The sequence below is a fragment of the Typopeltis vanoorti genome, chromosome 12 (assembly GCF_054136105.1).
Source record: "Typopeltis vanoorti isolate ZY-2024b chromosome 12, IOZ_Tvanoo_1.0, whole genome shotgun sequence".
Taxonomy (NCBI): domain Eukaryota; kingdom Metazoa; phylum Arthropoda; class Arachnida; order Uropygi; family Thelyphonidae; genus Typopeltis; species Typopeltis vanoorti.
The window spans coordinates 53,342,912-53,370,744 of record NC_143560.1 but is presented as its reverse complement, the minus strand read 5'-3'; the positions used below and the strand labels follow the sequence as shown (position 1 = coordinate 53,370,744).

At 35.2% G+C, this 27,833-nt stretch overlaps 1 protein-coding gene across 3 annotated transcripts in view; it reads right to left on the bottom strand.

The window, feature by feature from the left end:
- Positions 1–27,833, bottom strand: part of LOC150100793 (glycerol kinase 5) — a 329,559-nt gene that overhangs the window by 203,357 nt on the left and 98,369 nt on the right. For all 3 annotated transcript variants that reach the window (XM_090401274.1, XM_090401275.1, XM_090401276.1), the window contains exon 4: positions 25,012–25,087. In XM_090401274.1, coding sequence (XP_090257400.1) covers positions 25,012–25,087 — 76 coding nt within the window. The remainder of the gene's footprint in view (positions 1–25,011; positions 25,088–27,833) is intronic.

The following is a 27,833-nucleotide window of genomic DNA, read 5'->3' as shown; positions in this document are numbered from 1 at the left end:
CATCCTATATCTATTATTTAGTAAGATCTCATGTTGGAGGTTTAATGGAGCATTGACAGCACTAGGAAATAATTAAAAACTAATTTTAATGCTTCCAATATTTCATGTCACTGATCACAGAGTACAAATAACACTTGTAACACACACACACACACACACAAAGAAAATACATTACTAAATGAAACACGTGAATGACTTTAAAGTCACTATCTAGGTAGTGCACCCTAGTATGTAAAATGGGACCTCTTACGATTATTGTTCCCCAAATTTTGGGAAGTTTTATGCTTCCATATTTGTTTAAATCAGGTCGCTTTCTGCATGCTGCTGCAGATTCCAAAAATAGTCTTTCCTTTTTTAAATTTACTATGGTGGAGCATGGTGATTTTCTTCCAGAAGATCCTGTGAGTTATGCCCAATACATGGTCTGCAAGGCCAGATTGACCATAGTTGTGATTGCTGGTGTAAGATTTGTGCTCATCTAAAGGGAGGTGATCTTTGGTAGAACGGATAAGAGTAGCAAGTTTCCAGTGGGGCATAAAACCTGTGTAAAGGTTGTACTTTTTTAATGAACTGGCTATTTTTTCCCAATGTGTCATGGATGATGGGGATGGTGATATCATTTCTGAAATCCTTCTGAAGGCTGAGGAACTGATTATTTTTTTAATTCTGTAATCATTGTACCATTGGATAAGAAGGTGTTGTGTACATGGTTGAGTTTAGTTGAAAGAGAGGTTCCACAAGAACAAAGATTTATAGTCTCTATTGGTTAGAGTTTTAATGATGCCATATTGTTGAGAGAGGTGGTAGTGGTAAACTTTGTGGATTTATCTGCCTAAGTGAGTCAGTTTTCTATATATACAGTGAAGGAAAGGTTAACATTCGGAAGGCATGTTACTAAGGTGTCTAAGGAAGGGTAAACTATTGTTATTTTTCTTTTCCATCGTAAACTTGATCCTTGGATGTAGACTGTTAAGGTGATTGAGGAAGGACTAATGTGTCATCCATGAGGCCAAATTGAGAACACATCATCTACATATCTTAGCCAGATAGAAGGTTTGAGAGGGACTTGACATGCTTTTTTTGGCCACAGTGAATTTGGAGATTTCCACTGTCATGTTGCTACTTTGTTTCAGGGTCTAACCATAAATCCATGATTTCATCTCTTGTTTGATCATTAAGCTCCCCGAAGACAGTATGTGATGCTAATCGCTCAGTAGTCTCAGCATAAATTTTACAGCAATATGTCTCATGTTCAAAATGTCCAACAAAATGCTTTAAACAGTCCTGTACTGTATTCCTGTGATCTCACCAACATCATGGATAATTTGCGTTTGATTTGCAAGGATAGCCTTGCACATTTCTGTGATGTTTTCCTGTGTTGTGCTTGTCAATGGTCGTCCAGAATGCTCATCACTGTCGATCAATGTCTGTCCATCCTTGAAGTGTGTACCACAAAAAAAAAGTTGCTTTGGCTCAGAGCATTATTTCTAAATGCTTCTTTAAGCATTTGGTGGGTTTCTGCAGCAATTTATTTTAGGCTGAAGCAAAATTTCAAGCAGATTCTTTGCTCCTTAAAATTCACCCATTTCAGTTGGAAAAGAAAATCGTTGAACCACTAAAGCACAAAGTTATAAAATTACATGTAACCCAAGAACATAGCCTCTTGGTATGTCAGCTGTTAGCATACTGATTAACAAAGGGTACTGCTCACCCTTATAGCAGAGGAAGGCTGGCTATACAACAACCAGTTTGCATGGGCTATTGAACTTCCCCAAACTTTTCGGTAATACCTTGAAATTAGTCATAACCCTACAAAAATACAGATCAGACAACTGAATAAGTTCCTTGAAGATTTAATATCTACCCTATATATATAAAATGATAAGTCTTTTTGTGTAACGTTTTTCTGTCATGTTTTTTCAAGTTATTTAAAACTCAAGGGAGAACCAGCCTACCAGTCCGGAACTCGGGGGAAGGGGGGGACCCCTTTCGATTATTCAAAATTCGAGGAGAACCGGCCTACTGGTCCAGAACTTGTGGGGGCACCGTAGGTACCAGGGGGGACAGAAATCCCTTTCGAGTCTTCGAAATTTGAGTCATCAGAATTCAAGGAGAACTGGCCTACCAGTCTGGAACACGGGGGGGGGGGGGGGGGGTTAGGTGCCATAGGCACCAGGGGGCAGAGCCCCTAGTGTGTGTGTGTGTGTGTGTGTGTATATATATATATATATATATATGACTCGCACAAAATGTCATGAGATCTATAGCATATCAGTGCCATGTGTGGGCAAGGATGTTTTGAAATCTGAATTTGTTATGCAATTGGAATATTTTAACTGGAAAAATTAGATCTATAAACAAACTGAAGATACAGTCATGGGGAGCACTATCCCCACCCATGGTGAATTATCATTTAATTCATCTAGAAGATACTTTTGTTCTCAACCATTCAACCATTCATCCTCAGTCTACATAGTGATCCCAAAAAGTGGATCACCATGTAGATGATACTTGCCATCTGGCTTCATTCTGAAAATGATTGAATTAATAGCCTACATCTGAATATTCAATTCAATGTGGAAAACTAGCCTGGCACTTTGTCAACCAGTGTATACTAGAAACCTTTACTGGCAAATATACACACCAAATTTCTTATTACACCTTCCAAAAAAAGCTTCAAATCCCTAATTAATAGAGCACACAGCATTGGCTCTTCTCTTTCACAAGAGCTCACCATCAGTGCTTTAATGGAAATCAAATGGCTGCAATCCTTGTAACATTCAACAATTAATGGACACTTACAGTCCTGCACTGAAAGATACTTCAATAGAGCACAGGGTTCCAATTCCATATACTTCTGGGATCTAAACCTATAGACAGATTCATGAAGATGCCTTGTCTTATACCCACATATATTTTTGTAAACAAAATTTCTAATCTCCTACCATCTACAAAACAAACCTTCACCCCCATCTCTAGATGGTGTTTACAAGATTCCTTGTGAATCTAATCTAACATACTTTGGACATACAAGATGTTCTGTGGGTAGAAGAATTAGTGAACATCAGTACTACACTGAATATCTTAAACCTTAAAAGCCTGATTTTGCAAAATATAGTACATAACATTCCACAGTATCCTTTGGAATAAGACTCACCTTATCCATAGAGGCCATTTTAAATATGAACATCTCTGCAAAGAACTTTCCGAAGCCCTTTTACACTTTTCTAATTTGAATCAAATGATCACCTCCCCTCCAGAAAAAAAGTCTGGGGAATTCTCATACTATGAGAATATCAGAAATGCTTCTTTTATGACTTTTTAAATGAAAAACAACAGGCTTAACCAATGAAACAAATGCAACTGTTTCATCAGTCAACCAATTTTGTATTTGCCTCCATCTTTTTGAATTGTTTACACTGATGTACTGTTAATTTCAGCATGAAATATTTGTATTACAGCAATCCCTCGAAGTGCGCCTAATGCATTCTTTAAAACAGGTGCATTAATCGAAAACGCACTAATCGAATATAATAACCTATGGGAAAATGTATAATTCATTCCTCAAATTTCTTTTTTGAACTTTAATTTTTTTTATAAAAGAATTAAAGTATGCCTCAGGACCTAGTTAAAGGAAAACCATGAAGCTGAAAGATAATAAAACATATTCAGAATATAAATTTCATTATTCTACTTCTTAACAAAGAATTGAGCTAACGTAGTTTGACAGGTATTTTGTTTCTTTTTTTCAAACGACAAACGGTATGGCCCTATTGTCTCTTCTATTCTTCTGCAAATTTTACTGCTTCTCTCTTCATCAGGGTCAGTCTCTAAGCATTGCTGCTTAAAAACTTCGATTGTACGAAAAAATTTTCAAATTGTTTCTGTGAAATCTCTTTTGGCTGACTATCAGTGGTTAAATTTTCTTCACATTCGTCGGGATCTTCCCGCTGTGCATCTAAATTTAGCAGGTCGGAATCGCTCAATTCTTCAGGATGAGATTTAATTAACTCTTGGAGGTTATCATTGAAGCGGAGAAAGAAATGAAGGACATATGAATTAATCGCCAACACGCAAAATGACGTGTTTTATAGATAAAATTTCCAACTGTTATACAAGCAAAATAGTTACCACTTTAAAAACTACAATGATCATAAAAGAGAAGTTAATTTTCCAACGTGTAATAATAAACAACTCATCCCAGAAGACGGACTGATTACCCTATTATTGGAATGGATTCTCCTTTTTGTGAGATGTGCAGAAGTGTCTCGAATCTGGAGGCGTACTATAGCAGACGACATAAATTTTGGCGGTAAAACTTTGGAACATAGTATACATAGTGTACATGGAAGTAGCATAGTGTAGTATGCCATTAAAAATAACTTTGTAAAATGTTTTAAATCAGTACCTGAATTATTTCATTCTGGTGAGTGATTTTTTTAAAATAGTTAGCCATTAAAATCTATAGATCAAAAATTTTTTAAATCTGTAACATTTATTTTTAAGATGTATATAAGTGCACTAATCGAATTTGGGTATTATCGAAAAAAAATTATGCACTAATCGGGGGCACATTAGTCGAGGGATTACTGTACTTTCATTAAAGTTATTTACTGTGTCCAATCTGTTTGCTCTCGTGATCACCATTTCCATTAAAAATAAGTATTTTAATTGAATGTCACTTTGAAGTGCTCACTCTTGGATAAAGCTTTATGCATAACTTGTTATACTTAAGAATATAATTTCATGATAAGTATAATTTATTTTATAACTAAGCAAAACTTGCCACAAATGAGTCATTTATCACATTAAAGATCCAGCATTATTTCAAAGCTGAATGTTCGTACACGACTGCTGCCTGGTTGTGTACAAATTTTTTCTTTTCAGTAGTGCAAGCTACGGCAACTCTGATGCTAAGGATTGTATTCTTGTAAGATTGTTTCATGTAATTTGACTTGTATTCTCAAGTCAAATTACATGAAACTTGCATAAATTTTTACACACATTTGGCTTTGACATAATGTTGGATCTTTAATATCCACTTTACCTATGTAATTTTACATCGCCAAAATGAAGCCGTATGGCTCTTTCTTTAGTAATTACTTTTACACACCAACCGGGAGTTCACTTATGTAAAATACATTTTGCTGACATTTGATTTCTTTAGCACTGAATGGGAGTTTTTGCTCTCTTAGGTTTTCTTCCTGGTCTCTGAAGAAAACCAACCAGTTTGAAACAGCTATCAGGCCAGTGAAACCTTAAAAAAATGCACTAATAAAAGGTGAACATACAGGCGGGCAGCAGCCATGTTCTTTTAAGTAGTGCAAGCTAAGGCAACTCTGATGCCGAGGATTGTATCCTTGTAAGCTCTCAGGTCAAATGTTATGAAACTTTCATAAGTTTCTACAAACATTTGGATTTGAAATAATGTTGGATCTTTAATATCCATTTTTCCTATGTAATTGTATTATAGCCATTCTTTCTTTTACTTGCTGCATACCAAAAGAATTAACTCTTTGGGGTTACCTTTGACTTGACAGCTAACTCTGATTTTGCCTTCCATATCATACTAGTTGCTATATTTGGTCTAGATTTGAAGGGTATGCCTGACATGCCCTCCAAACTTTACCGTAGCAAAAGAATTTAATGCGACATTTGTATTTGTTTTCTTATTGGAACTGATTATCCTGTTTTCCCCCTATATAGGGTAAGTTGCAAATGAACTGGATTTTGTAAACTTCCAGGTGGGAAAGGATCTTTGGATGAGCTAAGTATGCTTCTTTTTTTTTTAATTTTGCAGGATGTTTGAATGTTGCCTTAATATTGTATTTTTTGTTATAGCTATTCTTCATAAAGGTTTGGCTAATAATCATCAGCACCTGCTCATCAAAGCAAATTGCTTGGGCTTTACGTTTGAGGGTGCTGATGACATAGTTTGTGTTAGATGGTGGTGTGAATTTTTGTCTATATCAACTAACCTGTGTGTGTGTGGGGGGGGGGGGTAGCCTATGTAGGAGAGACAGTTCAAGGAAAGACATAAGTGTGTTAACAGAAAAGGATTGTTTTTCAATCTTAGTGGTGAATTAAATACATTTGGATTGTTTGTTTGTTCAGGTGGCTTAGGAACGTATTTAACATTTGTGGCTATGGGGCTAAATAATAGTGAATATGTCGTCAACATGTCTGAGTTAAACTTTGGGCTTTAGACTTACTGAATCTAGAGATCATTGCTCAGTCTTCCATGTGAAAAGAAGATGGCGATACCTTCTTTTTGTACATAGAAGGTAATTTGTGACACAAAATACTAGGAGTGAAGCACGTGGGCAGAGAAGCCCATGATATTGGTCAGAAATTTGTTCTTTATGAGAACAATTGTGCCATTGATCAGGACATTCGAGAAAAAGACAGTTTGATGTAACTAATTAATTAATTACATCAAACCTGACTAATAAGTCTTTGTTGTTTGTAATTCTGTTTATGAAGTATTATGTATTTTTAACGTAGTGTGTGTGTGTGGGGGGGGGGGATGATCTACCAACTCTGAGTGTTACCACTAGTTTCTTGGCTAAGTAATAATTAGGACTGCCGATTCCTTCAACGTTGTTACTGCTGGTCAAGTGGTCACTGACTTAATTCTGTTGCTTTATTTTTGATGCAGTTTGTAGGACTATAGTTAAATTAGTACATATCGTGGTATATATTCAAACAATGGTAACGTTATATTTATGAGTCTTGGTAATAACTACGTTATTTCTCAGAGATATACAGTCTAATATTCCCTTTGGTTAGACTTCCATTTAGTAATTTATTATAACTTAGTATGTCAAATGTTTCTATCCATATTTTATTGACTATACTGGGGTTGGAGATTTTAAACCTCCAAGTAAATTAATTGCTCTAATGTATGTTTTTGTCTCCATAAATTCTACACAACAAGCAGTGCATAAGAAGACTGCTAAAACATGACCTTCTCCTAACAAACCATGGTGACTATCATAGAGAATACTGCTATTATCAACCTATTTCTGAATCCTAGTCCTCATCAACCTCTCTAACACCTTAACTTCAGACATAGATTAACTGGCCTATAATTTGTAACCTCAGTGTTATCCTCTTTCCGCTTTGTGAAGTGGAACAATTTCACGTGTTCCATGGGACATGCCCTTTTGCAAAACTCATGTTAAATGGGTTAATTCCCTAGAGCAATGTTTCTCAAAGTGTGGTATGCATACCCCAGACGAGGGATGTGACGAGTGACTTAAAAAAAAATAAAAAAAATTACTGTTTAACTTTTATATTTTTGTTGCCTCATTGTCACAGATAAGTGTGGGTCTACTGTGTAATTAATTTTTCAATTACTTAAAAATCTAAAAGTTATTTTAGAAAAAATGTGTCTCTTGACATGTATGGACTGATGTCTATTAGGGCCTTGTCTGGTTTATGGAGGTGAGTCCATACATGAAAAGAAAAGGAATCCTGTTGTTGTTTTTTTTAAGTGTTTGATTTAAAAGTTTAAATTCAAACAGTTCTAACTACAGGTTCAGAACTTTCTGCTAAATTTCGTCTCATTAAACTTTTTTTATTTTGAAAAGTTAAATTTCATAATTTTTGTTTCTATTGCATGTATATTGAACATGCATAGCTAAAAATGTATTTGATAATTAGAAAAAAAAAGCTTCACATTTGTAATTTATTATAATGCATATGTTAAAAATTAAATAAATTGAATGAAATATTATTCTAACTTCTCCAAAATTGCATTTGCCTTAGGGAAGGTTACACCAGTGTTACTAAAATTTTAAAGGGGATATTTTCGAGTTCTACTGCTTTATTAACATAAAGTTTACTTAATTCCTCATACTTCCTGCTCACTCACAATTAATCGCTCCTCCACATTACCCCCCCCCTTACACTCCAGCTTCTTATAATGCTGCCTTCACAAGAATGAAATACCTTGATAAACACTGCTCACTTTTACCGTCTTTACCAATGAATCGCTTTCTTGACCTGCTCTTTATAGTCTTCATAAACTAATTATTACCAGTATTCATCTTGTTTTGCCTCTGCAATGCCTTCATCATGATTTTATTTAGCCTTCCTTTTCCTCTTTGGAATACACTCATACGTTGCTGCTGTTAAGCAGGTCTTGATCAATGCCTAAGAAGCACTGTCTCCTTTCCAAATAACTCCTTGTCCCATGATACAGCTCTAAGTTGTTTCCCAAGCTTTTTTTTAATCACTAGTCTTGTATTTCCATGGATTACACATCCTGTTATATGATGCTCAAGGATGAAATCTCTTCATTCCAATGTATATAATAATTAAAACCACCTAGTGAAATATTTTAGTTGGACGTTTCTAGGCCTGGGAATACAGAAGGTTGTGACAAATGTATAGATAAATAAGCCTGGCAAATAAGAAAATGGTGATCACCATTTTTTTTATTTTCTACATTAAGTATTCCAATCCTGTTCACCTCACAACATCATGCCTGAAAAGCACTATCACTACTTTCCCTTTGCATCTGTCACTTGCCTACACTTTCTATTGTCACAAAAACATCTTATCCCTTCATCCTGCCAGAATATTATCCTCACTCAATAAAGTTTCACTTAATTAAAAAAAAATTTTCAGGAAGAATGAATTGTATGTAACAATTTCATTATTGTTATTTCTGACACTCCTGGCACTCATAAACATTCATTTTTAGATCCTTAATTCAGCCTCTCTCACAGATGCAACTGCTCCACACTGTCTTCAGGTGTTACTCTATATCACTACCTATTCCATATTTTTCTCCAGATTAAAATGATTCCTTTGCATCCAAGACCATCTCATTCCTTTGTTGACTACCCTAATATGCACATGCATAAATACACACTTTGTGTCTCCTTGTCCACCCTGACTCAGCTTTCTTGCCCATTTTGCATTCCTGTTCTCTCATTCTTCTCACACCACTCAACTCTATTCACAAATACTTCAATCTCTCCTAAAATTCTGTGAGCTTGGTTGGCTGAGTGGTTAGCACACCTGCTCTCCAACCAACAGGTCAATGATTTGAATCCTGCTGCAGGCACGAATTTTTGTGATTGTCTTAGGTAAGAGATGAATTTCATCACCCAGTGTGAGACCACGGCCCTGCTTACTGGAGGCCTGAAGTGGCTTGAAAAAGTTTCATGTTTGGTCCCTAGAGCAAGGTTTCTGGACTATGTAAAAATAAATAAAAAATTGCAAAAAATATATATAAAATTGATAAAAATGAAAAAAAAAATAAAATAAATACTTAGCCCTTCCACCATACAAGTGTACTGATAACCTTTTGTAGGTGGAAACAACATAAAATTCCTCAGGTCTTTTGTTCACCTCTGTTATTGCTCTGCTCTCCAGCTAATTCCTATCAAATCCATTCAAATGGTCATCACTCGTACAGTTTATCCATCCCGCAAATTCATCGCACATATCTATGATGTTTCCATAATTGCAAATTACACTCTTTTCCTTGTATAGCTCCAATACACCATTCATGATCTTCAACTTGCTGTCTCAACTCATCACTGTCAAACATGGATAGCAAGCTCAATATGTTTCCCACAGTGTTATCTTTTGCATTCTTCAGTGAACTATCCATTTGTATATATTATTCCTTCTGCACAACCAAATCATTTGTTACCTCTGCAAATTCTCTTGCTGCTTATTCCTTATATATAAAACTTCAATCACCCTGCTCACCATCCCTCCTGGAAAGCCAACCTTGTGTATTTTCTCATTCACCATACTTCTAATAAAATCTCTCATACAGCACATCTCTTAAATTATTCATTACCTCTTTCCTTCAGCTATATTTCAGTCAATTTTTTTGCACCCTTCCATTCATATCTATCAAGAAAAAACATTAAACCTAACATCAAAATTGGAGATATCAAACTATGTGATTCACTGTATGCAGATAATATTATCCTCATAAATAAATCCATTATAAGTATTAAAAAAACAAACAACAAATACGGTATAAAAAACAGCAATAAAAAACAAAAACCGGGGGGGGGGACCTCGAGAGAGAACCTAGAGAAAAGGAAAATTTATACCTATTTAGGCACAATTTTTAGCAATGATGACAAAATTTAATATGCCATCATTGTTAAATGAAAATGAATAACAGAATTAGCAAAGCCAGAATAATTTATATGGAATAAGAGAGAATTCAGCCAAAACACTAAGATAGCAGCACCAAGACAGTGTTTCAAACCAAACTTGTGTGCGAGTTGGTTTCGAAATAAAACAGGTCATTAAACTTATTTAAATGGCTCCCTCCACCATACCAGCTTTGCTTATTCTTGTTTATTGACATATTTAATTTACCATCTTCACTAATAATTGTGCTAAAATAACTGAAATATTTTACTTGTTCTATAGGTTCTTCATTCAGGATGCAGTTGAATGTTTTCATGTTCCTGTTTATTTTTCAGAATTTGTCGTTTCAAAGATTTTCATGCTAAAGCAGTTATTCAATTTATTGAAAGAATACTGAAATTTATACAATTTATTTAAAAGTGTAACATGCGCATGAAAGTAAAGAGCCAAATTGAATATCTCCAATTTCAGTATCAGGTTTAATGCCACTTTTTTTTTTTCATAATGTGATCCATACAGTTGATGAATAAGAGTGGAGATACTGTATAGCACCCAATTTTACACCAAACCATCTGTATCTTCAATTCTATCAGAATTGAAGATACAGATGGTTTGGTGACTTACATATAATCTAAATATAGATTATGTATTAAACTTTCCTAAACATCAGGTACGAGTCCTTTATACATCTCAAGCAGGACTTAATATCATTTCCCTCCAAGATTTTAAGAAATATTATGAAGGTTTATTATATGAAGATAGGTCGGTATCAAGGAGACCAGAAGCTACTGTCAGGAGAAAGAACATTTGAAGTGAATACTGGAGGAGGTGAGGTGGGCTATTTGAGCATTAAACAATGAAAAGGTAGCTGGCCCTGGTAGAAAGGTAACAGAGATGTTAAAGTATGGTAGTAGTAATGTACTACAGATCCTAACAATTATATTATTATATGAGACCTCCAGGGAGTCCAATGACTCATCGAGGGAGGGCACTTACTCTACAACTCTCTGCTTCCACCACTCAACTCACCAACCAATTACAATGAACTGCAAATACAATCATCTACACCAACACCATCTACTGCCCACCACCACTTTCACAGACTACCACAAACATCCATGCCCACAGTGGGATTAGAACCTGCAGCCTTTTGGCTGGAGAGTGGATACGCTAACCACTCGGCCAACCAATTGCAGGTGAGGATATCTCCTATGAGTGGAACTTATCATATATCATCTCCACCCATCCATAAGAAAGACCCCAAAATTATATATGAATAACAGTTATGTATTTGGTTAGCAGGATATTTAGTTGAATCATAAGGGACAAAATTGAATGTAAGACATCCCCAATAACATTAGAGAAACAATCTGGTTTCAAAGCAGGAAGATATGCATAGATAATATATTTTCTTTATGACAAATATCTCAAAAAATGGTTGCTAAAAATAAAGAGCTCCATTGCTTTTTGGAGATCTGGAAAAGGCTTATGATCCCAAGAAAGATAATGTGGTAGGTATTGAAGAGAGCAGGTAAAGTACAAATGGTACAGAGGATGTACCAGTGATCTAGATCTGCTATAATGATTGGTAACAAACTTTCAGAGGAATTTACAACTAGCAAGGAGCTCAAGCAGGAATATTATATCACCAATGTTTTAAGATCTACTTGAATGCAGCCTTGGAGGACTGGAACAGACAATGCTGTGGAATGGGTATACCACAGGAGACCAAGTCTCACATTCTCTTCTTTTTGATGATGACCAGGTGATCTGTGCACAGGACAAGAAGGACGTAAAATACTACGAGAAAATTATTGGATATGGATAAACATTGGGGTCTGAAAGTTAATTTGTTAAAAACCAAGTACTTAGTAGCTGGAGGTGATAGTGCAACAGACCTTGAGTTAAAGAGGTGAGAAATATAAAATCAGTGGATGTATTCAAATATCTTGGCTCCATGATGTACAATGTCCAGCCAGTGTGAACTAGACATAGCATTTTAAACAAGACAGGCATGAGCAGCTATTAAAACAATGAATGGTATTTAATGGAGTCATAAGGTCCCAAAAAAAACTAAGATGATGCATTATCATCATCTTAGACACTCACTAACAGCCAGAGGAGACAAGTAGAAGTTGTGGAAATGATTTACTTTCAACAAACTATGAGAGCTAGCTATATGGACTGTCTGAAAAATGCATATATTTAAACAGAGATGAAAGTTGAATAGCTAGTTACAGAGAGGATACAGGCATGTGCTTTACTTTGAGGTGGTGTGGATACATTCAGAGAATGACAGAATAACAATGGCCTTTGAGAATTCTGAACTGGCCACTCCTTGGAAGGAGAAACAGATGAAGACCAAGGGCTACATGGAAAGGGACCATTGTGAGCAATGGAGAAAAGAAGCTTACAGGATGAGGTCTCTAATAAGTGACAGTTTCATAACAGGCAATGAAAATTATCACTCACTAAGGCTTATGCCAATGGCAGGATTTGAACCCATATACCTAATGGTTGACAAAACAGCTACATTAACTGTTTTGCCAACCAAGCTGACTAAACCTCTATATACGAGCATTTTTGGCTGAATATCATTTATTCCAGCTGCCTTTCCACATTTCAGGTTTCTGATGGCTTTTGTAGCCCAAATAAGTACTGATCTCAAATTCAATGTTCAGGTCACAACAGCCCATCAATAAAAACTCATCATCATCATCATCAAATTCCTGCCATGTACCCTCAAGGGGTGTACAGGATATGACAGTACTACATGAAAAAATTACATCATTACTAACTTCCTATCTACAATTTTCCTCCAAATCAGTCTATTACTTATCAAGACTCCAACATTACCAGATCTTATATTTCTATCGTCTAAGGCACTTTGTACCGTATCAATCCACCTATATCTTGGTTTTCCTCTGGGTCGTTTTCCAGCCAACCTGGCAGAGAACACTTGTTTTGCTAATCTTTCCTCTCCCATTCTATTTAAGTGACCATACCACCTGAGATTAGCTCTGCTAATGCATTCCTGGATACTGACAATGTCAAGTTCTTTCCTAATATCCTCATTTTTAATATGATATTGCCATTAATGCCATCTGTTCACGCCTCTAATCTTTCTCAGGACTCTCATATCTGCGGTCTCTAGTCTTTGGTCAAGTGTTTTACTTCTGACCCAGCTCTCAGATCCATAAGTTAAAACTGATTTGAACACTGTCTTGTATACAGCTAATTTAGTGTTCCGACTAATTTCTCTCTTATTCCATATGAATTAATTCAATCGACTTCCCACCATACCAGCTTTGCTGATTCTGCTGTCTATTTCTATATTTAATTTACCATCTTCAGTAAAATTCGTGCCTAAGTAGCTGAAATGTTTTACTTGTTCAACAGGTTCTCCATTCACAACACAGTTGACATTTTCAATGATTCTGCCTATTTTCATTGTCTTTGTCTTTTTATTGCTGACCTTCATACCATATCTATTACAATAGCAACTGAATTTAGTCAGAGAATCTTGCAGACTTGTAGCGGATTTATTTAGAAGTATAACATCATCCGCATAAAGCAAAGAGCTGACATTAACATCTCCAATTTTGATATCAGGTTTAATACCACTTTCCTTCATAATGTGATCCATATAGATAATGAATAACAGAGGGGATAATGTACATCCTTGTCTCACACCACATTTAACAATCTTCCTATACAGCCTTCAATTCTAACTGCTGACTTACAACTCAAATAAAGACTAAGTATTGCTTGATATAATGCCCCATTGACACCATATAACTGCAGCGTATTGAATAGCTTCTCTCTTGGCACCTTGTCATATGCCTTTTCCAAATCGACAAAACTTAAATACAGATCTTTGTTATATTCCCATGATTTCTCCACTATTTGTCGTAAAGTGAAGATCTGATCCTGACAGCCTCTATTTGGCCTGAATCCAGCTTGTTCTTCACCAAGCTTTTTTTCCACAATTCTTCTCAACCGTTTCTCAAGTATACTTGCATAGATCTTGCCAGGAACACTCAGTAGGGAAATACCTCTGTAATTCTCACATTCAGTTTTATTTCCCTTTTTATATATGGATACTATGAGAGCTCTACTCCAATCATCGGGAATTCATCCCTCTGTCCAGGCTTTCTGAACTATGCAGTGCAGCCACTGTAAGACTCTTATACCACCATACTTCAGCATTTCTGGTCGAATATCATCTACTCCTGCTGCCTTTCTTCATTTCAAGCCTTTGATGGCTTTTTCTACTTCAAATATGGATATGTATTCCTGACTGCATGCCTGGTCAGTGTTTTTTATCACTGTGCTGTCATCACTGCTTGTTTCATTTAGCAGTTTTTCAAAGTAATTACTCCATACTTCAAGGATATCTTTTTCTATCGTTTTCATGTCACCTTTATCATCTCTAACTCCTTTTACAGCACTCTTTCCTCCATTCCTAAGCTTCTTCAACAACCTCCAGAATATTTTGCCACCTTCTTGATATTTATTTTCTATATTCTTGCCAAAGTCCTCCCATGACTTTTGTTTAGCTAGTTTTACACACTGTTTAGCTTTCTTACATTTGTCTCTGTATTCTGTAAGAGTAAAAGCTGACTTATTTGCCAGGAACTTTTGATATGCTTTCTTCTTTTCCTTCACTGCCTCTTTAACTTCCTGTGTCAAACAGGGAGTTCTGATTTTTTTATCCTTGCACACAACCTCACCACATGCCTCTCTGGCAGAATCAATCAATGTTTTCTTCAAAGTTTGCCACTGAATCTCCAAGGTTTGATTCCTGTTCTCAAACTCTTTCATTTTCTTTTCAATAATCTTTCTGTATTTTAGTCTACAGTTCACATCTGAGAGCTGCTCAACTTTTATTCGCTTTAAAACTTTCTTACATGTTATTCTTTTCAATATGAAATTCAGTTTTATCCTGCTCAAGACTAAATAGTGATCACTTCCAATTTCAAATCCTCTGTACACTCTGGTGTCCTGCACCAGGGAGAAAACATCACTATCAACAATAACATAGTCAATGAGACTTTTCTTATTCCTAGCCTCTTCTCTCCATGTGAATTTGTGCACATTTTTATGTTGGAACATGGTGTTAGTAATAACCAGTCCATGTCCTGAGCAGAAATCCAACAGATATTTGCCATTATTATTAGCTTTGCTCTTTTCTCCAAATTTTTCCAAAATATTTTTGTATGTCTCACAATCATTTCCTACTCTGCTATTTAGATCCCCAACAAGGACCAACTTTTCCTTTTTCATTGTGTCAGTTGCTTTTTCTAAAGCGTCAAAAAATTCCTCCACTTCTACCTTAGTAGAACCTTCTGTGGGACCATAGGCACAAATAAGTCTCATTGTCCAGTTCTCCATTCTCATATTTGCCAACATTACTCTACTTGAGACTGACTGCCATTCAAGAAGATTAGCCTCGTATTTTGTGTTGAATACTATGTCTACTCCTTTTCCTTGATTGTTATTGCCTGAATATAACATTTTGTATTTATTGCTCAGAAAGATCTCACCAGTTTTGGTCTTTTTTGTTTCAGTCACCCCTATTATGTCTATCTGGTACTTATCTAATTCCTCAGCTAGCTCCATTTCTTTGCCATTCAGGCTTCTTACGTTGATAGTACCGATCTTTAACTCTGGTGATGTTGAGTTGGGGTTTGTTTTCAAATTTGTTCCAGTAGCTGACTTTTTGCTGTTCGCCCTGTTTCCCTGGCGAAAACAACGGGGGCCTTGTTTAACTGGGCGACGCCCCAGCCGGCATGAAATTTTGTCATGTTGTACCATCATTTTTTATTTTGGTTTAACCAATAAGAATACAATTTGGTCGGCTAAATCCCAAATTGCCAGCCCATCCTCGTTCGTTCAGTATCAAAGTAGATACCCAACAGGGTGCACCACGAGAAGGTGAGGATTGGACATTAGGTCATAAGCCCTGGTCGGTTCTCCGCATTCCTTGAAAGGCTATGTGGAGGTCTCCTCTCTGTTATACAACTTTGACCCTTAAGCACCCCTCTGGATTAATAATGCAGTTATCTAATCTCTTGAATTACATTCCTCTTTAATATTTTCGATCACTGATCTTCAACTGCATTTAATAATCTTTAAAATTATTCTTACTTCAAACATCCCAAATATCTTTTTCTTCAGTTTTTATGTATATTTCTGATTCCTTTTTACAGCACTTTTTTTCTCCATTTCCAACCTTTTTCAATAGCCTGCAGAATAATTTGCCACCTTCTGGATATTTATCTTCTAGCTTAGTGGAAATGGAGCTGCTGTATCCAAATCATAAGACTAAAATTAATTTTTATTTGCTAATTTACAGAAAGAATGCTGACAAAAAACATACCTAAATATTCTTGAAGCATAAAAATGATTCTCATATTTGTCAAGTTTCAATAAGTTTTTAAAGGAATTTTATCATATTTTATATGAATACTGAGCTTAAGAATGTAGCTAAAAATATGAAGTTGAGAATTATGTGGAAGATGCACAGCAAAAGAAAACTAAATAAAAAAAAAAGGACTATGAATTAAAAAAAAAAAAAAAAAAACAGCATGCATGAAAAACACTATACAAAACAGATGTATATAGGAATAAAACCAAATAAAAACGAATACAAAGAACTAAAAAAAAACATGTAGCATACATGTTTAGGATTTTTAGTGGAACCTGTGGCATAGTAATTAAATAATAAAGCAACACGTAAAAACCAGTGATATCTTTAATTAGTAAAAGGACAAATATTTCGTACTAAAATTAACAGTACATCTTCAGTGTCTGTAACAGTAAAAGGAATGGAATACAAGCAAAACGTTCAGTGGATCACCTATTAAAATACAATTGTTACCGTGTGCTAGGAAATAATAGAAATAACAAATTTAATCTATTAAGATAAATGGTTTTTTTACATAAGATAAAAGTCTCCCAGATCTTTGAGAGGGACATACAGTCATTTCTATTTAAATTCGGTCAGTGTAAGATAGTTTCACAACTTTCTTTGAATAAGCGTTCATATTTGAATCTGCATCTATGGAGGAGAACTGCTTTATCTCACTGGACATTATGAGTAGAGTCAGTACTGTGCTGTGCCAGACCAGACTTCAGAGGTTTGTTATAATCAATATAATATTGATGTTCTTTTATTCTTTTTTCCAAAGAACGGCCAGTTTATCCAAAATAAGAAACATTGCATTCGCAAGGTATTTGGTAAACGCCAGCCAAAGATAGAGAAGACAGTTTATCCTTTGTAGAAGGTAATAAAGAAGAAATTTTGTTGATAGGAATATATGTTGGAATCAATTGATACTTTTTCAGAATTCTACCCATAGGTTCCTGAGATTCCTGGAATGTACGGAATAGGAACTCTGCAGACTGTTGAAGAAACTGTAGGTGTTGGAACATAAGAATCAAGTATCTGTTGGATTTGATTGGAGTTGTAATCACTTGATTCCATTAACTTTTTAATGATGGAAAGTTCTTGTTGTAAGATTATTGGGGAAGAGCAAACTTTATGTGCTCTATGAATTAGAGATTTAAGAATGCCAAATTTTTGAGACATGTGGTGCACAGACTTTTTGTGAATTTATCTGCCAGTAAATGTGGGTTTTCGAAAGACGCTTGTAGATAAGGTACCAGAAGACATTCTAGTAAGGAGGATGTCCAAAAATGGTAAAGTACCAGAGTTTTCTTTTTCCATAGTGAATTGGATGCATGGGTGAAGGTTATTTATCCATTGTAGAAGTGGAAAGTTCATCTTCAGTATGTGTATGGCCAAACAGCAAAAACATCATCGACATAACAGTACCAAAGAGATGGTCGAGGATGAAATGAGAACATAGAATCTTCTAATTATTTCAAATAGTAGTTTGCCAAAGGTGGAGACAGAGGGCTACCCATGGCAGTACCTTCAATTTGTTTGTAGATTTTGTTTTTCCAATGAAATAACCTGAGTGGATGACATATTCGAATATCCTTGCGATATCTGCAGGGTAATCTTCATATAAAGAATTGACTGTGTCGGTTAATGGGATATTGGTGAACAGAGAAATGATGTCAAAACTGACTAATATTTCAGAATCTGTAATTTTAATATTCTTGATCTTTTCAAGAAAATCTGTTGAGTTTTTTATATAAGATATGGAATGACCAGTGAGAGCACTTAAGGAACGTGATAATACTTTTGCAATCCGATAAGTTGAAGAATCAATGCAATTTACGATAGGTCGTACAGGACAGCTTTCTTTAGGGATTTTTGGAAGTTCACAAAGACGAGGAGTTCTTCCAAAGTAGGTGCGTATTTTATCCACGTAGTTCAGATCCCAACTTATAACCTCATCAAGTAATTTATTTAGTTGTTTAATTTGTGAATTAGTAGGATTACGTGTGATCTCTTGGTAGGTCGTGGTGTCTTCTAATAGGCTGGATACTTTTGTCTCATAGTCAGTCTTATTCATGATTACAATAGCTTTTCCTTTATCGGCCTTAGAAATGGATATTGTATTATCTTTTCTTAAAGAAGTTAGACCTTTAATTTCAGCCTTTGATAAATTGCATGGAGGTAATTTGCTTTTGAATAACGAAGTCGCAACTTCAAAACGTGGTTTGTTGGCATCTTTGCTAGGAAGTCCTGATAGATTGCTTTCTATATTAAGTAAGAAATCAAGATAAGGAATGCGTGAAGGAATAATAGCAAAATCAAGGCCCTTTGCTAAAGCACTGGTTTCAGCGGTGGATAATGGGCGATCAGAAATGTTTACAATCCATTTATTTGTAGACGTACTGTCAGAGGTAAGGTTTTTCTTTTCTTGTTATATAAAGAGTTGTATTTTTGCATAAGATTTTGAAAATTTCTCTCATAAGATCGGGATAAGGATTGTTTGATAAGCGAAGAACAATATCCAATAATTCTTCATTAAGAACAGCTGAAATGTCTTCTTCGAGAACTGATATAGAATTGATATTAGAAGCTAATTCTTTTTTGGCAGTACGAAGTTGATTACGAATTAAGGGGGAAAAAAATACATGATAAAAATAAACTGACCAAATTCCACTTAACATCTAGTCACCTTCTAAAGACATGGCAAGCACTATATGGTTAGTTTTCACCTTCTATAATCTGATGTAAAATTTAATAAAGCTATCAGCACATACTTATTCTTACTGATAGCTTTTAACATATGTGAAATTAATTGCTTCAGTTTCCGTGAAGTAACTAATCTGATAACTCATATATGGAAATCTTTACAATTCAAGAATATTTAGTATAACCAGTGGTGAGCTATGGAAAATTTAACAAAGGGCTTGCATTGTCGAGCAAAAAAAAAGCTGTATTTCACCCAAAAACTTTTATTAATACAGCTTATGTGCAAATGCCAATCAAAAGATATAAGGGAACAATCAACCTGTAAAGGCTATCATTTTTAAACAAATATTTCATGATCTAAACATGAAATATTTGCACACAATCAACTGTGTTAATTTATCTTACATAAGAAAAATCTTTTTTATGTATCAAAATATAATAAGAATAAAATCTTTTATAATCACACATATGCAAAAGTCTGCATTTTTTTATGAAAATTTTTTATGAAAACAAAAAATTTCTTTTGTTTGCGATAGAAGTTTTTATGACAAACAATCTATAAATAATAAAATAAATATTATCTAAACATAACGCATGCGCTTATTTTACTTTCAAACTTGGGTGCATTCGTTATAGAGGAATTGAAACAATAATTCCAAATATACACTGTCGAATAGACTAATTTTTATTAGGTTACCATATGAGCTTGTTGCTTAATATATTTCAAAAAATGTTTTTTTTTTGAAAAAATAAAAAAGTAAATAAGAACAAGGGGCTCGTAAATTTGAGAAAAATTTAACAAAGGGCTCGTGCGAGCCCCTTATAACTTGCCACTGGGTATAACCATGGCATGGCACCAAGTCCTCCTCATTTAAGGACTACATTTTGCGTAGAATACTACAGGATTTTGTGGTATGCGGTGCTTGTGGTATGTATACATCCTGGCAGTTGGGTATGTAGCAGGTGAGAGATGGAGGGGTACATATATGCAGAAAATGTAGGAAATGGGAAGAACTTTGAGTTAGAGATTACCATAACTGACCTCAGCAGCATTGTGTCAGAGGCAGGTGAATATAGACCTAGAGAGACAAGTAGTGTGATAGAATGATGAGCAAAATATAAATGAAAAAGTAAGAGTGGGAAGTGTAGAAAGTTTGAATAATTATGAAATATTCAGAGATGTTCTTAAATGGGAGGATGAATAATGAGCAAGAGTGGGTAGCTTGCAGAGAGAGAGAGAGAGAGAGAGAGAGAGAGAGATGAACTGAAAGAGGAGGTGGAATGTCTCAGGAATGAGTTGAGAAATGTGAAAGATAACATTAAGCAAATGGAAGAGATGAATGCAAGGTGAATCAGAGTAGGAGTGAGAGAGAGAGTTATGGGAATGATAGAAGAGGAGAGAATAGAAACAGTAGAAGAGAGAGTTATGGGAATGATAGGAGAGAATATTTTTTAATTTATACATGTGGGGTTTCCCCCCAATTCCTCAACTGTCCCTTAGGACTGGTCGAGCCCTCCTAGTGAGAGATTAATTATCTATTTATGACTGTAAATTCATGTGTATGTTCATGGAGCTGGTTTGCCTGTTCTGAGGTACAAAAAACCCGAGTTTCCTGGTGAAAAAACCCTCTATCTCCGTATGAGACTAGCTAACTACCTTTAGTTGAAAGAGACCAGATAAAGGTTCCTCACGTCATGGAAGGGAATTGAGCCAATGTCTTTCCAACCAAAGGGCTTCGTCTATACCAACTGAGCTATGGAGGCCCTAGGAGAGAATAGAAACTGTAGGAGAGAGAGAGAGAATGAGAATAATGCAAGGGAGTGCTGGAACCAGTGATAGAGAGAGAGATGCAAAACTGCAGGTAAGTAGGGGAACATGGAGAGAAAGTGTTAGAGGAGAGAGAAAGTGAGGGGATTCAGGTAAGCAATCAAGGAACAGAGTGGTAAGATGTGTGTGTATGGAGACTCAATGATCCACGGTGTGCAAGATAGGATGCCAGAGGAATGATAGAAAGTGTGGCTATGGCAATTAAGTGAGGTGAAAGGGTGGATGAGAGGTAAACTGCTAAACTGTTGAGAGGTAGTGACAGGATTGATGCTGGGGAGTTCTTTTGCTTGGTAGAACAGCAGGAAAGAATGATGACAAGGAGGCCATCCCTGTAAGTTATAAGGAAGCTGTGAGCAAGAGGGTGAGGAGGGGTTTCTTTGCATGGAGGATGGTCGAACAGTGGAATGCATTGCCTGATAGAGTGGTGAGAGCATGAACGGTCAATGAGTTCAAGGAGTGGTATGATAGACTGTTTTCTATGAAGGACCTCCCATGATGAGTCTTTTGACTCCATGAAGGCCTGAATCATCATAATAATAATAAATAAAAATTAATAGGTAGCTTTTTAGTTTAGACATAGAGGCAACTATTTCCACTAAACTATCCAATTTGTATGAAATATTGGAATTACATAAAGTTTTCAGAAATACTAAATATTTTAATTCATCTTTTCTATTATTGATAAATAAATGATTAATTTTAGCATTACTGCATGTTTAAGATAAGAATATGTAATACCTCTTCTCAAGAAAAAATAATTTGGGAGAATTTATTTGTTAACATTTGTGATAGTAATTTACAAACATGGGATTTTTATTTTATTATTAAATGAATTTTTAGTTATATGAATCCAATATAAAACACACACACACACACACACACACACACACACACACACACACACACACGTTAGAAAAAATAATGAAATTTAAATTTTTAATAGTAAAAAAGTTTAACGAGAAATGAAACTTTTTGATTCGAAAAACTTAGTTTAGTAAAATGCAGTGGTGTGTGTGTATGCACAGTAGATTCCAGTTAATTGGGGAATTTATTAATTGGAGCAGCCATTTATTTGGTACACATATTGATTAACAGAAACAAATCGTGAATAAAACCCAAAGTTGCTTTGCTTGTTTGGGCCATCTTGCTGCTTCATCGGGACAGTGGTTGTAGATGGCACATGTGTAGTAAGTTGCATAGAGAGTGTTGCTGTCAGTCAGTGCTGGGATCAGAGGATGCACATATTTTGACAGTGTAATGATTCTAATTACATTAAATGCTAGGTAGCATACTTTTCATTAAACAAAGAGTGTTAATTTTTTTAGTAAAAAGTGTAACAAACAGTGTAGCGATAGATTTTTTTTTTTTTTTGTTTCATAAGGCCCCTGTCAAGATGCCAAGGAAAGATCTAACGTTAGCAGGTAAAATTGGCTTCATTTGCAAAATAAAAAGCCAACTGTCTAACACCAGTCATCGTCAGCTGGCAGAGATAACCAGTGTTCCAAAATTTACAATCACATGTTTGTTAAGCCCGCAGAACAAATTGCGAGGAGAATGGGCATCGCATAATGGGCAACAGGGAAAATCCCAAAAATGGAAGTGAGAAGGCAAGGATCCAGACATTGAGGAGGCTCTCAATGAATGGTACTTTATAGTAACTGGACAAGGCATGCGTGTTAATGGCCAAATGTTAAAAACCAAATCAGAAGAGCTAAAAAGTTGGGTCATATGAGCTTTAAAGCTACAGATGTTGGTTATCACAATGGAAAACCATACATGAAATAAAATTTAAGAAGGCACACAGTGAGGACAGTACTGATACTGTGAAGACTGAACAGTGGAAGTCAACTTAACTACCCAAATTGCTGCAGAAGTTTAGTCCTTATGAAATCTATGATGCTGACTAAAGATATCTGTTTTACCATGCCACACGAGACGGTTCTTTGAGCTATAAACTTGCAGAGCTGTCAGGTTAAAAAAAAAAAAAAAAGCAATAGATCACTTTACCATGTTGTGCTGCTGTAACAATGTCAGTAAGTGACAAACAGAAGCTATTGGTTATTGGAAAAAGCCTTATTGTGACTGTTCCCCTGTGGCCCAGATGATCACTCATATTGTGAATGACTGCCCAAGGTGCCAATTTCATGGTGGCGGCCTCCAGGACATCCACAAGGTGACAGATGAGGCCTGGATTGGCTTTCTGGTCTGACATTGACCTGCAGCTGCTTTTGCCATAAGAATAAATAAATAAATTGGAAAAACCACCAAGCCTTGATGTTTTGAAGGGTTTAGAATGGACAATTTGCTAGTTCTGTATTATGCCAATAAGAATGCATGGATGACTTCCGTTATTTTTCAGGAATGGCTAACGAGTTGGGATGCAGAATTGCAATGAAATTCAAGAAAAATTCTTCTGTTTCTGGAAACTGTGTGGCACACCCTTAATTAGACTGCTTGAAAAACATCCAACTTGAATTTCTTCCTGCTAATGCCATGTCACTAGTACAGCCACTGGACATGGGAATCATAAAAAATTTGAAGACATCGTATTGCAGAAGGTTGATACACTACATCCTTGAAACAACTGAAGAAAATCTACTGACATCATCTTCAATGGCCAAAAAATCAGTGCAAAATATACCATTTTACAGGCAATACAATTTGTTGCAGATAGTTGGCGAGAAATAAGCAGCAAAACAATTCAAAACTGCTTTGATATTGTGGTTTTAAGAATTCAGACCAGGAAATGCCAGATATGACTGATAATGATAATGTCAGAAACTACAAAGAGTTTTTATGCATTGACAATAGCCTTCAAATGTTACAATGAAAATGAAGATGGTTGAACAAATTGCAACAAAATACCTAAAGACCCCAGAAGACAAGGAAAGTAATGACAATGATGCACCTGAACATGAGTGACTAACCAGGAAACCAGGAAATTTATTGCTGAATTATTATGATACTTTATGCAAGAAGGCAGTCCTTTATCTGAAGTGCCAATTTTATTCAGTTGCAGTCTAGAAAGGGAACATGTCAGGGTACACTAGATAAATTTCCAAAAATAATTGTTAAGGAAAATATGCTTCGATGGATACCTATGTATAGTTCACCTCTTTAGGGATATTGACACGTGTATGTTTAGTTATTTTTAAATAAAAACATGGTTAACAAAAGGTATACTGAAAGTTTGTCTATTTTAAAACATTTTTAACTTTTTGTGATATTTTATTTTTTCCATAAAATTTTGCATAATTGGTAAAAAGTGTTCTAGTCCCGACGTGTCCCAATTAACTAGAATCTACTGTATATATTTTAGCCACATAAATAAGGCTACATGTCAAAAAGACAGGATTTTGAGGTTCACGAGCACAAAAGACTCAGTAGATTCATGCACAGGTAGTGAAACCATCATTGATTAAGTAGATGCACGCACAGGTGGTGAAACAATTATTGGGTATTGTTACAATTTAAGACAAATGATTCTGAAATTTAGTGGAGAGTTCTGACCACACAGTTTAAACTATTTAAATTTAAACTTTTAATGCAAACAGTTCAAACTATAAGGGTTGGATCATGATCATGCTACCAACCAGATGTGGTTCTAACAGAGATCAGATACATGTAAAAGTTAAATTTCATTGAAAAATTCCTTTGGATTTTTTAGTTATTGAAAAATTAATGACAAATTAGATCTGCACTTATCTGTGCCATTATAGCAACAAAAATTTAAAAAAAAGTGCCTCATATTCCCCCAAGACCTTTTGCTTACCCCTGAAGATACATATACCACTTTGAGAAACACTGTCTTTGAGGAATGCTTGCCTCCATTTAAAAATCTTTTGCTTTCTCAGTTATAAAATAATTTCAGTTGCAATATACATTCAATATTTACAAAAAAAAATGTAAGAAAATAAAATCTGATAAGCCTTACTTATCCCAAGTGATAAAAGTGCCACGCAATGTAGAGATGCCCATACAAGAAATTTGGTTAGAATGCAATCCAGCACCTTAAAAGAATGAAGAATCTGATCAAAATTGTTTATATATATATAATATATATTATACACATTATATGGAGAATCAAAATAGTAGGAGTTATTCGATAGTATGAAAGAAATTCTTCCTGTCCACATGTAGAAAACTCCACTAAACAAGTCACAGGTAGCCTCATGCATCAGCCTACTTCCACATATCATATGATCGTCTAGTATCGGATTATACAATCTCCTATAATCATCATTACCCTTACTATCAAGTAACTTTAGATGCTACAAATTTAGTTCATAGCAGAACCAATTTTTTTTTTTTGTTCTGAAGTGTTCAGAAAATAGTTCTGAAAAAAATTTATGATTTGTGAAAAAATAAATTTTTTAAAAGTTTGTTATATAACTAAAACATGTTTCCCCCACCCAATATTTGTTTCCACAATTGAAAAATGCATGTTAAATTTCTAGGCAAGACTAGGATAGGTATGACTAAATTGTTCTAGAATCATCCTGAATTTTCAATTCATAAAAATCAAAACTATTGATATAAGACCCACACAATCCAATAAAGTTTTTGGAAAGCTTTCTAAGCATTTTCCAAACATTTTTCTAAGAAAATGTTTTTCTAGCATGGTAAATGAATAGGAAGAATAAAATGGAAATTTTTTGGAAAGAATCATTACAAATGCACAAAAATGTCACATAATTAAAAAAATAATAATGTAATTAAACTACTAACCATTTCAGTGGGTTATCCAATGCTGATCTATATGCAACATGGAAGATTTTATTTATTTATTGAGTAATTAGTTTTATTAAAAGCGAAAAAATGAACACAATATACATTTTTGTATATAGTGCTTACAATTTTAGTGCATCAGATCCATAAATTCTGAAATGGATTTGGAAACAGTTTGGAAAAATGTATTCATGATATTACATATTGTGGGAGTCATGGAAAGTGGCTTGCTTAGTAAGGGTAGCAAAAGTGCACTATAAGCAGCAATTAGTTATTGAGAAAGGGAGGGTGGATCCAGGGAATTCCTTTGTTACATAGCCAGTAGAAGAAATATTATTATAGAAGGATGATATTGGATTTGGTGAAAATGGTACAGTGATAACCACTGTAGAGAATATAGTTGAGACATTAAATGAACAATTCATAAGGATATTTTATCCATGTGAATGTGACATCATGCAGCTTTAGTGCAGTGGTAAGGGAGAATGAGGAACTGATGGCGAGAGCAGGAGGTATATGGAGTGTGGAGTAAATAAACTTGATGATATATCAATGTTTGTTTTGAGGGAATGTTTCAGGGAGTTATAGCGTCATTGTATTTGTTTAATGAGTCACTTACACTAATCCAAGATACAAAGGAGTGGAAAAAGGGAAAAATTTTTCTGCTTCATAAGGGAGGTGTTTTGGAGTTGTAGTTAAAGTGCTGCAGAGTTAGTGAGGACCAAAATTCAGAAATGGGTTTAGACCAGCAGCATTCTTTATGGACAACATGCATTTGCTAGTCAGGCTGGATAAGTACACAGATTAGTGCACTGGATTGGAAACTGATTGGCTGATAGGTACCAGTGAGTTGTACATGGGGGGGGGGGGGTGAGCAATATCCCAGAAGAGGAAAGTCAGTAGTGGTGTGCCTCATGAGTCTATTTTGGGAGTGTTGCCATTTAACTTTTATGTTAATGATACTGAGAAAGGTTTAAAATTAAAATGGTGATTTGCAGTAGCATGAAGATGATGGAAAGTTGGGAAGAACTATTTTGAACATCCCTAGAAGCTGTATAGGCAAGATGGTAAGGAGCAAGTATTTTTCACATGGACAATGGTTGTGATTGGAATGCATTGCCATATCATCAAACGTTTTTTGGATCATGCCCCACGTCAATGCCTCAAAGATTTTGATGGCCCCTCCCCCCTCTAGCATAATAGTCAGCCAAGTTCTGAAAAAGTATAATATAAATATGTAATTTATATAAAAAAGGAACATAGGTAAAACTGTTTTTAACTTGACTTTCTTCAATGAATATAAATTTTACATCACACGTATATTATAAAACATAAATGAAACTGAACTCGGGAAAATAAAATCCAAGTTTATGCAATCCTTGAGCTTGATGTCTGCTGCAAAGAGTTTTTATTTGAGGTACTAATTTAGTCATTTTCAATCTCAAATCCCCACGGTTTGTGATATCTAGACGATTTCTTTTTTTCAGTAGCAAGTCATTTACAGCACTAAAGCCACATTCAACTAAATATGACGAAGGGAAGGGCAACAGTATTTTTTTTTTTTTTTGCAAAACTAGTTGAATTTTGGTATTTCGTTTGTCTCATCAGAAAGCCATGCCATTGTCCCTTTTATGTTGAATAAAGTTCTAATAGACTCATCATTTTGCTTTTCTGAGAGTTCTTGATACAGTATTTATGTCGACTGCTGTACTAGAGATGTCAGCTTTTTTTCTCGGAAAGTCAGGGTTGCAACATTGACAATTTATCGCAAACAATGGAGAGTTTTTTTGAGTATATCGGTGATGAGGTGACGATTGCAACATCATTTTCTAATTGCACCCAAAAATATTCAAATCCCCCCCCCCCCTGTGGGGCACATGCCTCACATCGAGAAACACTGGTCTAGTGTATATCTTCATAGGAATTACCAGATTTATGAAAATTCAATGCAATTAAGATTTCATGTCTAGTTTCTGATCAATAGCTTTTTTTTTTAATTAGTCTAATGGGTTTCTGATTTGATCAGTC